At 46.3% G+C, this 12,069-nt stretch overlaps 1 protein-coding gene across 2 annotated transcripts in view; it reads right to left on the bottom strand.

The window, feature by feature from the left end:
• The window catches only part of RIN3 (Ras and Rab interactor 3), a 70,399-nt gene that overhangs the window by 16,605 nt on the left and 41,725 nt on the right, over window positions 1-12,069 (bottom strand). Inside the window, exons 4-6 of one of the 2 annotated variants that reach the window (XM_075503453.1) lie at window positions 11,094-11,166; window positions 7,959-8,050; window positions 1,825-3,312 (exon numbers count right to left, since the gene is read on the bottom strand). In XM_075503453.1, the coding sequence (XP_075359568.1) occupies window positions 1,825-3,312; window positions 7,959-8,050; window positions 11,094-11,166 (1,653 nt within the window). Of the gene's footprint in view, window positions 1-1,824; window positions 3,313-4,331; window positions 4,451-7,958; window positions 8,051-11,093; window positions 11,167-12,069 lie in introns of those variants that run through there. The other variant, XM_075503454.1, reaches the window with a different exon arrangement.

Genomic DNA, 12,069 nt, shown 5'->3' with positions numbered 1-12,069 from the left:
AGGAGACAAAAGGAAGCGTGAGAGACTGTGAGAAAGTCTGTTGTCTGACTCCTAGAAACAAGAGGCAGAGCAGAGGGACTGCAAGGGATCCTCTTGTCACCCCTGCACTGAGGCAAAAAGCTCACTGGCAAAGAGTTCATCCACTCAGTCAGTGAGGAATGAAACAGAGGGCAGTAACATGTATACAAAATGTGACTATTTTAAAGAATCCAGAGAATCAGTCAGCCTAAAGCAGGCAAATTCAAATGGTAAATCTCCCATGGTGGGAATCCCTGTCCTCCACAGAAGACGACAGTCCTCCCGAGGCTGATGGGCCATAGCAACCTGTTAAGGAACTGCCAGTGAACAGGGCTAGATCTAACCAGGCATGTCTGTGTGAACGTGGGAGGATCCTTGCATACACACAGCTCTACCAAGCAGAACAAGGACACTTCTTCTTTCTGCCTCCTTCCCTAATCAAGATTTAAGACAGAATTCTCTGTGCTGACGCACCCTCTGCCTCAAAGAAATTGAGACATTATTGGGACAAAATTATTGAGACAAAAATTGCAGGTGTTACATGAGGTGCATGAGAAGTGAAACTGTAGCTCCCCTCTCCAGCTATGGCAAGGGGCTGGCAGCAGGTCTGTTCTGCTGGGGAAACTGCAGGGTCATGTGAAGCCTTTGCTGGGTGAGAAAGAAGTCAGCAGGGCCTGCTGAAACCATCAGCTGAGTGCCTCTGGGTCCTGGCTCACCACTTAGCTGGGTCTCCCACCTAATACTGGAGCTGCAGGATCCCCTGGAATCCCTGGTGACTTCTGTGGTTGCCCATGTTCTGTGTTGGGCATCTTCCAGCTCCCAGCTTGCTTTAAGCCAACTTAGGGATCTCATAAATTGCTCTGCATTGGTTCTCAGGTCCTCAAGAAACAGTTTTAAGTCAAAAGAGCATGTGAGTGCATGCATGCATGCTTTTTCTGGCTGTACAGCTTTGACCGGGATAAAAAATCCTACAGCTCTTTGTATTCCCTCATGAATATACATTAAACAGGCTAGTCCATTTCTTAGCAAGGAGGGAAGTAGCACATTACTCCCCCACAGAATATTGAATGAAAAGCAACAAAACACCCCACCCCTAAACAGCCAAAAATATTATTTTTCCTCCCCAAAGGCAAACTACGTCTGTGGCACAGAGAGGTGAATGCTGCATTTTGGAGCCAGCAGTGGTCTTGCAGCAGGCAGCTCTTCTGCGCCTCTGAGCTCTGAGGAGCACAGAGCAGGATCAAGTGATTCCTCCAACCTGCCATTCAAAATCATCATAGTCTTCTCCCTCCTTGTGAGACAGTGACTGACCCCTGATCTGGCTGCCACATGCAGGGAGTTCTCCATCCTCACTGCAGAGTGTGGGGCAGTGGACGTGGAAGGCCATGGGGAACACAGCTGTGCAGGGGGAAGTTGGCTTTTTGTGTTTCCAGTGAACACAGCTCTGTGTGTATGTGCCTATGCATACACACATATACACACACACACACTCATATTTGTATGTGTATATATGCATATGCATATATAGAGAGACATATATGTGTCTCACACACACAAACACACATCTCTTCTGCTTAAACTCTTCCCTTTAAAACATTAATAATGGGATTTTCCCCCTCATTGGTCTCCCAGTTTTTAGAGCTGCTCCTCCAAGCACTGGCAACCACAGAGGAGACTTCAGTTCACACCCCTCAGCTTTTAGGAGATGGTTTATAACTGTAAAGCAGAACCTGTGTCTGCATAATCCTGTCTTCCTCCTCACCTTCCCAAATTCTGCCCAAGGATGAGTAAAGCACAGTCACCTACCTAACTGTTCCTCGCTGTAGGAGGCTGGGTCTATCAGAGATTTCAACTCAGTGCTCTGCACTAAGTAACTCTTCAGCTGTGTCATCATCATCCGGATTTCTTGTAGCATCTCTGTGCTGGAGCTCTGCTTTGCCATCATCTCTAAACTGTACACTCTGTAGTCCTGCACCAGATTGCCAAAGTATGAATCCTTGTCCTGTGCCAGCTCCACTATCTTCTTCTGCAGCTTCCTGTCACTAGACAAAAAGACTGTGAAGACATTGGACAGGCTCACAAAGGACAGCCTGTTCTTGGCCTTGACCAAGATCATGGAGTGCGTCTTTTTACCGGACGAACTACTCAGCACCTCCAGGTCATCCTCTGTGCTGCTGGTGGAGTAGGAGTCTGGCTCGGACGCTGACGCCTGAGCCACGGCGCTGCCTCCCGGGCCCTCCAGGGAGGAACGTGAACCTTTCAGTTCAGCTGAGTTGACGGATTTGTGGCCATGTCCCGGTTCAGTCTGGGTGTGTGTGCAAGTGGGACCACCTGCCACTGTAGCTGAGCTGCTCGTGCACAAAGCCTGCGCCATGGCTGTGGCCATCTCTGGCACTGTTCTTTGCTTCGACTGGCAGGAGTTGGGGATCCTCGGTACCTGGGAAAGCCTCTTCCTTCTTGGTGGTGGGATAGGAGGTGACTTTCCTTTCTCAATGGCATTGCTTTTTATCTCAGGCATGTCCTCCTTCTTCTCTGCAGGTTCGGGCTTTGTCTCCTGAAACCGTGATACAGCCCTTTCAGGAACCTCCCCAGGCATTTCTACAGCCTTTTTGCACAGCAACCTTTTATCTCTGCTCTCTGTACTTGTATCTTGTTTTTCTTCTGTCCGTTCCCCTTTCAGCGTTTCACAACTTCCAGGCTTACCCACACAGCTCTCCTCTGAGGTCCTCTCGCACAGCCGCCTCCGCGGGGGGACAGAGGGCTGGGAGCCCTTCTTGGGGCTCACTGCCGAGGGCTCGTTGACTGAGCAGCTCTGCTTCCCTTCTTTCTCTTTATTGTCACCGCCCTCGATTTTCATTTCCTTGATGCTCTTTCCTAGTGGCTGAAGAAGCAGCTCGTTTTCTTCACAGGCAGTCATGGGATCCCACAGGAGCTTCAGAGAAGGTTTCTGAACGAGAGCGTGAGAAGGTGGAGGTGGAGGGGGGCGGCGGGGAGACTTTCTTTCAGCAAGCATGGTGGCAGGGGGGAGATCAGCACTCACAGCATGGCTTTTAGGAGAAGATACATCTGGAGGAAAAGGATTACTGCACTCTTCTATAAAAATAGGATTCACGAACCACAGCCTGTCATTTCCTATTGACAGCTCAATTTCACATGAGCAGTGGTTTGTGCTACTTGCAAAACACTGGGTAGATCTTAAACTGTCTGCCTGGGCAGTGCTGAAAGCAGAGTCTTTTGCAGGGTGGGATAACTCCTCTCCTCTTGTTCTGTGGTTTAAGGAGGAATCCCAGAAATCTGTCCCAAAAAAAAAAAAAAAGACAGAAAGAGAACAATGAAAAAATGCTCTGAGAGAATTTTAGCTGCTAATGGTATGTAGAAGTCCTACTTTTTGTTAAAAGAAATGGTATGCAAACTTTCACACCTCTGCACAAACAGTGTGAAGAAAGGGTTGCCTGCTTTATGTGTGTGAGATACTTCAAACCAGGGGACAAGCTCAGAAGCTTCACCAGAAACCTCTTTCTTGCCAATTTTAGGACACTCATCTAGTGAAAACTGTTAATGCTGTGCAGCCTATGCAGTGTGAACAGGAAGGTACAAGTAAGAAATACGAATGATTGTGAAAAGGGGTCTATGGCTTGTTCAGTGATCACTGCCCTCCAAATGCAAATAGCTGTGGATACCTGAGGTGAGGGTGTGAAGACCTCAGGTGAATTCTGTCTCTCTCTTGCTGACCATGGGAAGGTGCAGGGCTGAGATATACAGCCTGGATCCACCATGCACCAGGAGCACAAGAGACATCAGAAGAAGATGACTCTACTATGCAGCAAGCTCATGTGGCAGAGTCTGCTCTACACAGAGGTCTGATCCTGCTTTGCAGTACAACCAGTCCAGAAACATATGATTTTAAATACCTTCCACAGATTAAAATTACCATTAACATCTATAGCTCTGGATGACAATTATCCATAGCCATGTCCACTCTCTGTTTTGTACCTTGCCTTGAGACTGCCTGCCTGCAGGTGTAAGAGAGGAAAGATGGTGCAAAAGACTGTGTACACAGGAAGGTTGTATACTGAAGGACTAAAGAATAGTTAAGTACTTCAGTGCCATCAGCTGTGACTGGAAAAGGAAGATGGTGTTTCAGATGCAAGTAGTAATTTCTGTATGTCTCAAACCTCTTATTAGAATTTGTCTTTGAATAACTTGTTTTAAAAAAATTACAAAGCGTTTGTGCATCTTTTGAATAGATTCAGTATCACATTTAACCTTTTTCCCTTCCCCCAGAGGTGAGTTTTCAAACCTGCTTGTCTTACCAGTCTGGTTGCTTTTAATCACTCTTAGAGCTGCTAATCCAGGGTCCACTACTGGAAGCATCAGGAAACAGGATCCTGCAAACCCCATGTGTTCTGACCAAGGAAAAGGGTATAAACCTCTGAAGGTGTTCACTGGGTGAGGACTGATTTGTCCTCACCACTGGGTGAGGACTGATAGACGCCCACAGATTTAGGGACAAGGGGAAGATGGGAAATCCTGGAAACACAAGGATGCAGATAACTAAATAACTATGTCAGCATGCTTGGTCCTTGGACACAGAGCTGACAGTGATGGCACACTCTTTTGGGTGGACTTACAGGGGACGCGAAGGGGGCTGCCACACAGTGCCTGAACCCTGCCCTGTGCTTGGTGTCAAGCCTGTCTCACTGCAAAAACATCACATGCTGGGCCCAAGAGGGGATGGATGGGGCTGCATATGCGTGGGATGACCCTCAGTGCTGAGCACGCGGTACAGCTCTCAGGACAGTGCCTTCATCTGTGCTTTGCCAGGGCCCCGTTCTCCTGTCGGCTGTACCAGCGTAGCCCCCAGCGCATCACAGGGAAGCGGGTGCAGGGCTGAGCTGGCCAGAGCCCTGGGCAGGGTCTGCCTGTGCCTCTTTCTAAAAACCAGCACCCCAGAAAAGCTCAAAGGGACGTCTAGTTAGGAAGGTCATAGCAGAACTCAAAACAGAGCAAAGAAACTCTTCAACTAAAGCCAATGCAGAACTCGGGGGTGAAACACATTCAGATAAAATCTCTCCCTTGCCCACTGCATCCCCAAAGACAGGCCACTTCTTCCCGTTTTGCTCCCTGGTGCAGCCGTGACTTTTGATGGCTTCCTACTTGCAGCCAGCTCCACGCCGTTGCTGCAAAGCCATCTTCTTTCTGCTGCCGCCATGACCTGCCCTCTGCGGGGCTGTGCCTTTCCCCCTCAGTGCCCTGAGCCCGCTGCTGGCCTTGCCTCCCTCTGCCAGTGATGCGATCCCCGGGGCACAGCCAGCTGCCCCAGGGACAGGGGCTGCCCCAGGGACAGGGACTGTCCCCTTCCCCCCAGCAGGTGCAAGTGCTGCAGGCAGGGCAGGATGGGCAGGCTGACTCCTCGCTGCCGCTCCCCTCCCTCTAACCAAGCATTTCTATAACACAGGCACAGAGTAAGCCATGCACAGGTGAACTAAAAGGCTGTCCATTCCCCTCAGGATAAAATTGCCGATTTAGCCTCTCGCCACCTAGGCTAGCGTCCATGGCTAATTTGACTTCATAAGCATGTCAGCATGTTTTCTCAGGGAGGCTGAGGTTACAACAGCTTTATTCTCTGGTTTCCTACCATGAGAGGGAGGAGAACAAAGAAGCTTAAAATTAGTGCTGCCAGGAACAGCAGCACTCTTGACAGCAAAATTTCGGGTAGACATGCAGATGCAACTGCACATAATAGCATCGCACTGCTAACCCCCTCACGTCTGAGACTGTCTGGGGTATGATTTCCTTTAAACGCGCCAACTTTGCTGGGTATCAGCAAATGCAAGACAGTGCAAGTTGCTTGTTTAAGTCTGAATATAATGCTGTGGAGTCTCATGGGCTGAGGAAATGGTGAGTAAACCAATCTACAAAAGGGAAGTTGTTTTTTTTCTCAGTAGTGGTCAGGATAAGACACTGTGATGAAAATGCAATGCTCCACTCAGACCATGAAGGACCAGATGAGGTGGTCTTACCAAGGGTTACACAGCTGCTTCAGAGAGGGTGTTTCCCAGCCCAGCCACACTGGCTCATACAGCAGGAAAAGCATTTTGATTGTCTCCCATTGCTGTCCTGGCTCTTCCCTTAGCTTACACTCTGGGAGGGATAATTAAGCAGTTCTTTGAGACTTTGGCATGTCTGTGATGGTATGTGCTCTGTGCAGTGCAATCATATTAATTCTCCTGCTAAAATGCCTTCTGTACCAGTGAGGTCAGGACTGGAGGGCCTGCAGTACATCCTCTTTGACAATGTACATAACAGCCAGATCCTTTGTGGAACAATCCAGCTTGCAGGTAGACATCTTACTTCTACCCCCTCAAAAAACATATCACTTTGAAATAACTAAAAAGCAACATGTGAGAATTTCAAACAATGCTAGCTTTCCTTTGGGAGTTCCACTTTGGGCAGCACTTATTTTTTGTGCGCACATTTGTACCCATGAAAATTTGTTCCAGGAAGCAGTAAACAGCATCACTCATTACTTAAGCCTGTTTGACTTTACTGAGACAGCATGGCATTCCAAGAAGCTAGCATCATTTCTCAGGAAACCTTTACACAACAGCAGGTTTTCTTCTGTTGCCAGAGACTTTCCTGGCATGCAATGTACTGTGGCAAGCAAACCTCCACGCATCACCATTTTTATGACCACCAGTGTACAGGAGAGAAGGAAGAAGACTACAACCAACATTGCTTTGGTGCTTGTGCTTTAGTTAATCCTTCCTTTCAGAAGTTGCTGGAGACTGTTGCCTGTGTCAGGATCTCCCCTGCTGGCTCAAATTAGACAGAAAGTTGGAGAATCATGATACACTTCTTACATTTTAATCCAAATGTTTACACTTGTTATAATAAAATTAATAACAAGTTTACAACTTGCTATCTCAAGTTGCAAAGGAGCTTTCTTAAGCAAGAAGTGCTGGCTGGAAACCCATACTCAAAGATGCTTTGACAAATTGGAACATATTCAAAACAGAGGATGCAGAAAGTGTTAGAGGCAAATTTGATGGTCAAATTCAACAAAGCTGCCTGAACTGAAACCAGTGGGGTTTGCCCATGCCTTCTGGGAGGTACAATGCAGAAGATCAAAAAATAGATCCCCAAAGCCCTAGAGATACTCACTAGAGATACTAGTGAGTATCTCTAAGTGAGCTAACTCTTCAGCTTTCACCATTGTTTGGCTGTTTTCAACAGCTAAGGGAAAACTGAAAAGCAAAGTAGCATGAGAGTGGCTCACTGTAATAGCTGTCTCAAGTGAAGTTAAATGGGAAGGAATAGGAAGGAGACCTCCTTTAGTTAACAGAACTGCATTTCTCAACTCTGTAATTTTATACATCTGATCTAAAATTTGCTCGTTTGGTGCTGTCACTAAAAATAACATTCCTTTTTCTATCTGATTAGTGTGAGGTGAGAGAACATGCTGAGACACTACACATTTCTCTGCCAACTAGAAATTCTACAAGAGGAAGCAGAAATATCAAAATTAAAAAATATCACAATTCCATCAGCATTGCCCCCACACATCAGAAGGGGAAATTGCAAAGGTGTTTTCCTCTTTTCGTATATCTCAGATGCCAACTATTTCCAAGTGTGTAAGCTATCCTGAGAGGCTGTGCCACACGTCAGTTGTTGAAAGCCCCAGCTTATACAGCGAGACTGTAGGTCCCATGACCTGCACAGAAGTCCAAGCGGAGGTTTATGTCCAAAGGGGTGAGTGGCCTTTTTTTCAGTGTGCTTCTATAAACATAAAGATCATAAACATCTTCTCTCTTGCATTCAGGTCTCCTCAGCTATTCTGAAGACAATAGTTCATCTGTCCACCAGTTGCATTATGTCTGTGCGAGGCACCATGGTTCTCACAAGTCTGAGTGAAACCCTGGCTGCTTTGAGGGACTTACCTATCCCCAGACTAGAGATAATTTCAAGGTCTTGAAAGCTACTGGCTTCTAATATTGCTTGTGGCAGCTTCAGGGTGAAAGGCAGCAAATCTCTGTAAAAAGAAACACAGTGAAAAACCAACAAAATAATAAACCCCACAATTGTTAGGAACTCCAGATTTTACCGTTGGTTTTACTGAATTGATTGAATTGGTTCACAATTTCAGCCCTGTTCTGCAAAGTCCTGGATGTTGTCAAAGGAAGATCTCATGGCCAGTAAGCCATCAAGGACATTGTGCCGGCCTGGGTTGCTCTGGTTTCACAAGAAATCACTAGCTCCTGTGGCAATGCTTCATACTATGCCGCTGGCTTAATCACTGTGCTTTGGCTTCCTCCTCTGAAAACAGCAGGAACGGCTCTCACCTCAGAGGAGGCCACAAGGGTTGAAATACCTTCCCATGAAAAGTGAGGTGTTGCAAATGGTAATTATTATAATTAGAAAAGCCATTCTTTCTGGTGTGGAGGGGATTTGCAGCCCTTTTTCTTTCTGTTTACCCCTCTCTCCCCACCCGGCTTCCTCTTTTAAAAACCAGTGTAAGTGTAAGGCATGGGGACACGGCAAGAGACAGTGGGGTTAGGGAAGGAAGACCCCTCCTGGGGAAGGGAAGCCCCTGGGTGAAGCGGCCGACAACAATGAAGTGCTGCATGACACTGAGAAAACACATATATCCCTCTACTCTGCACTCTCAGACTTCTGACATCTTGAAAGATGTTGTATTTTTACTGAAAAGAAGATGCACTTTCTCAGAGGATGTTAGTTGGGTTTCACTGAAATACACCCTAAGTCTCAAATAATTTAGGGGAGCTCTTGGGCTGGCGGTGAACTGTTCAGGTTTGCCTCTTGCCTGATGGCAATTCGCTAAACCTGTTACTACCTCAATTCCTGTTCTAATGAGGACTAGAAAAGCCAGTAATAATAGTCCCTAAAAGGTAGCAAGGAATGGTGCAGGGTAATTTTACAGATTAAAAATTCAACAAATGTTCTGCAAGCTGCAGGAAATTATTTTAGAAAAAGCTGCCCTTGTGATTCGGTGGTCTCTGCTACACAAATGCACACCCCAAAAATGTGTGTGACTGCAGACCTGGGGAAGACCGATCTGTTGACAGATGAATGCAGGGGGGCTATTTTTGCCCTTATTAGGAGACACATATCTTTCTGATGTACTGCGTACTCCATGGGTTCTCTGTGCACCACTGAGCACTCTGTTGTCACATTGTCTGACATAAGCTGATGTGATCCCAGGATTATTTTTTTTTCATGGCAGATATCAGGTTTAAAAGAGGAAGAGGGTCCATGGACCTTCTGCTTGCTTTGTTTGTTATTGTTATATGCATGAGTAGTTCCCTTCTATTTTTTTTTTTTTTTGGTAGAAAAATACATCTAAAAATCAGGAAACATGAAGACATTACCCTGATAGAAAAAAATCTGGTTTTATTCATGGGGCAGTAGCTTGCAGAGAAGCCACTGAGTCACCTGTTACCTACAGGTGTTATTTTTGTGATCTAAGGCAATCTAGGCAGGCCAAACTTTCTTTTGAGAAGAGCCTGTCAGCACTGATAACCTGTTTCCAGCTATTTATAGATGACTGTTTATTACAGCCCTGAGAACGGGCCTCTCCACTCACCATCACAGAGAGCTCCTGCAAGCTGCCAGCAAATGGTAGGTCAGTGCCTAAGCAGCCTTTTTAATACCTGCTTCTCTCAGAAAATTATTCCCTATTTACCCTGTCTTTTGACAGCGACCTGAGAAATTACATGAACCATCTGAATGTGTATTTGACACTCAGAAGTAACATCTATAACAGGAACTAACAGAAAAGCTTTTCTTTCTTTCTGGGACTCTTTCTTAAGCCATGATGCTTTCTGCAGGAAAGCAGAAGCGAGCAGATTTTCCCTCCCACCAGCCATTTGACTAGAAATGCCCAATTCTTGTTTGCATTTGGACTCTTCTTTGCTCCTTTGGTAAGACAGAAATCTTTCTATGTGGCCAGGGGTTAATTTATGCCCATTCTATAGGGTCTATACACATCTTGATGTCTAAATGTCTTTATTGACAGGGGTGAGACAGAGCGTGGTCCCTTGCGTGTGGGTAGCAGTCCTGGCCCAGCAGCGTTGAACTCAGCTGGCTGCAGAAGCAGCCCCCAAAATAGTGCCAGTATTACTGGCTGGGTAAGCTGCAGCATGCTGTATCATACCATAGATAGACTGTTCCTACTATGTGACCTAACCAAGTCACTAGCACGACTGCCTTGTAAACATATCCTGAATCTGCTTTCCTCTCTTAAATGGAAATAGCTACATTAAGAATCATCTCAGTTTATATAGGGGAGGTCAAAAGTTTACATCCAACTCAAAACCAGGCCTGCTGCAGCAGGAATGGGGTAAGTAGGTTGTGGAGGTATTGCTGCAGTGTGCTGAGCACAAACGCACAGATTAGAGGAGGCTGCAGACACGCAGGTTTAATTACACAGAGGGACTCATCAGCTGCTGATCAAACCTTGCTCTAATGAAAATGACCTTACAGGTCTTTCCCATCTCTGTGCCCACTATGTCTGGTATTTCTGCGCTGAGCAAACAACCAAGGTCTGTTCTTTATTGCTTTATTTTATTTTTAAATTTTGGCTAAAGAACAGGAATTGTTTCAGGACTACTCTCCTTGACAGATTCCCTGTAGGTGACTAAGTGCTCCGAGTCTCCCGCAGGCAACAGTCCTCTAGCAGGTTTGCTAAGTCGCTGCCAGCTGTGTGTGGATGCTTAAAGCTGCTTTTAATAAGAGATAGTTAATCCGGGAACCTTTTTCCTCCCTGCCCTGCTAGCCCCAGGCCTGTGCCTCAGTCCTTTGTGGGTGCAGCCCTACAGACCTTCCTCAGACAAAGCTTCCAGTTTCAGGGACAGCTGTGGTTATGGTGTCCCTGGCTAGAAACTGGGTGATCTGGCCCCACTGTAGATACTAGCATCTGAAATACCTCCTGGTCTGGCAGGTTAGAAGAAACCAGAGGAAACAGCTGGGGCTGTGCTGTGACTGGATACTGGGGAAAGGTAGTCCAGAGGGGAGAGTGAAGTGATCCCTCCATGGAAGCAATGAATACAACTCACCTACTGACGCAGTAGAAGGCAACCAGTTTGAAGACATCCTCAAATACAAGGACAGATCCTTCCACGTACAGGACTGATGAAAAACAAAAAAGACAGTGAGCAACTGTTTTCTTTGAGCTGTATGGTGGGTTTGGCTCACACATCTTGTATTCTGTGCTTGTCCAGTATTTGCATGGGCTAATATGAAGAAGCGTAAAGAATTGGCTTCAGACAGCCAAACGCAATGAGATTCTTCAGGGAAACACTAGAGAAGAAATGTCTCAGCCAGGCTTTCTGAATGGTTAGCTCAAGATATCAGAGTGTTGTGACATTAATAGAAACAATGGGAAGAAAAAAACCCCAGGTCACAGCCAAAGGGTTCATTACAAGCCCATCTATCTCTAAGGATGTGCAGATCCGCAATACATATGGGGCTGACCTTGTGACTCTCTATGCTGGAATCTGGTTTGGTCTGGATGGACAAAGCGCTTTGAAGTAAAAAAAATAGAAATTACTATTTCATTACTACGTGTGTGGGCTCTGACCGGGGTCACGCAGGCAGTGTGAGCACAGCCTATTTGTATCTCCCCTCTCTTCTCCCTCCCATTATGTTATACAGCGACAGCACTTTCCTTTAAGTGGCAAAATACAATGTACACCACATTGCAGAGTTCTTCAAGATGACCTCCTTTATAACAGCACGCTATGGCATTGTGTAGCCCAAATGTCACATGTTATTATAGAGCTTTTGGCTGCTAAGCTAGAAAAAATTCACTGGCTGGTGGAGAAAATTTCACATTGACCAATAACCCCAAGCAGAGAAAAAGAGATGGATCTGCAGGAGAGAGGTCTCCATCTTTGCTTCTGCTTTACAGTCTCACAAATTGTCTGTGCCCGTATGTGCACAACACACCATCGCAAACAGAGGCTGACAAGTTCAAGGAAATCTGCGGTGGTTTCTCAGAAATGCCTGCTTACTGGTGGTGGAGAACTGGAG

Source organism: Mycteria americana, chromosome 5, assembly GCF_035582795.1.
Source record: "Mycteria americana isolate JAX WOST 10 ecotype Jacksonville Zoo and Gardens chromosome 5, USCA_MyAme_1.0, whole genome shotgun sequence".
In the NCBI taxonomy this organism is placed as follows: Eukaryota; Metazoa; Chordata; class Aves; order Ciconiiformes; family Ciconiidae; genus Mycteria; species Mycteria americana.
This window is presented reverse-complemented; position numbering and strand designations above follow the sequence as displayed.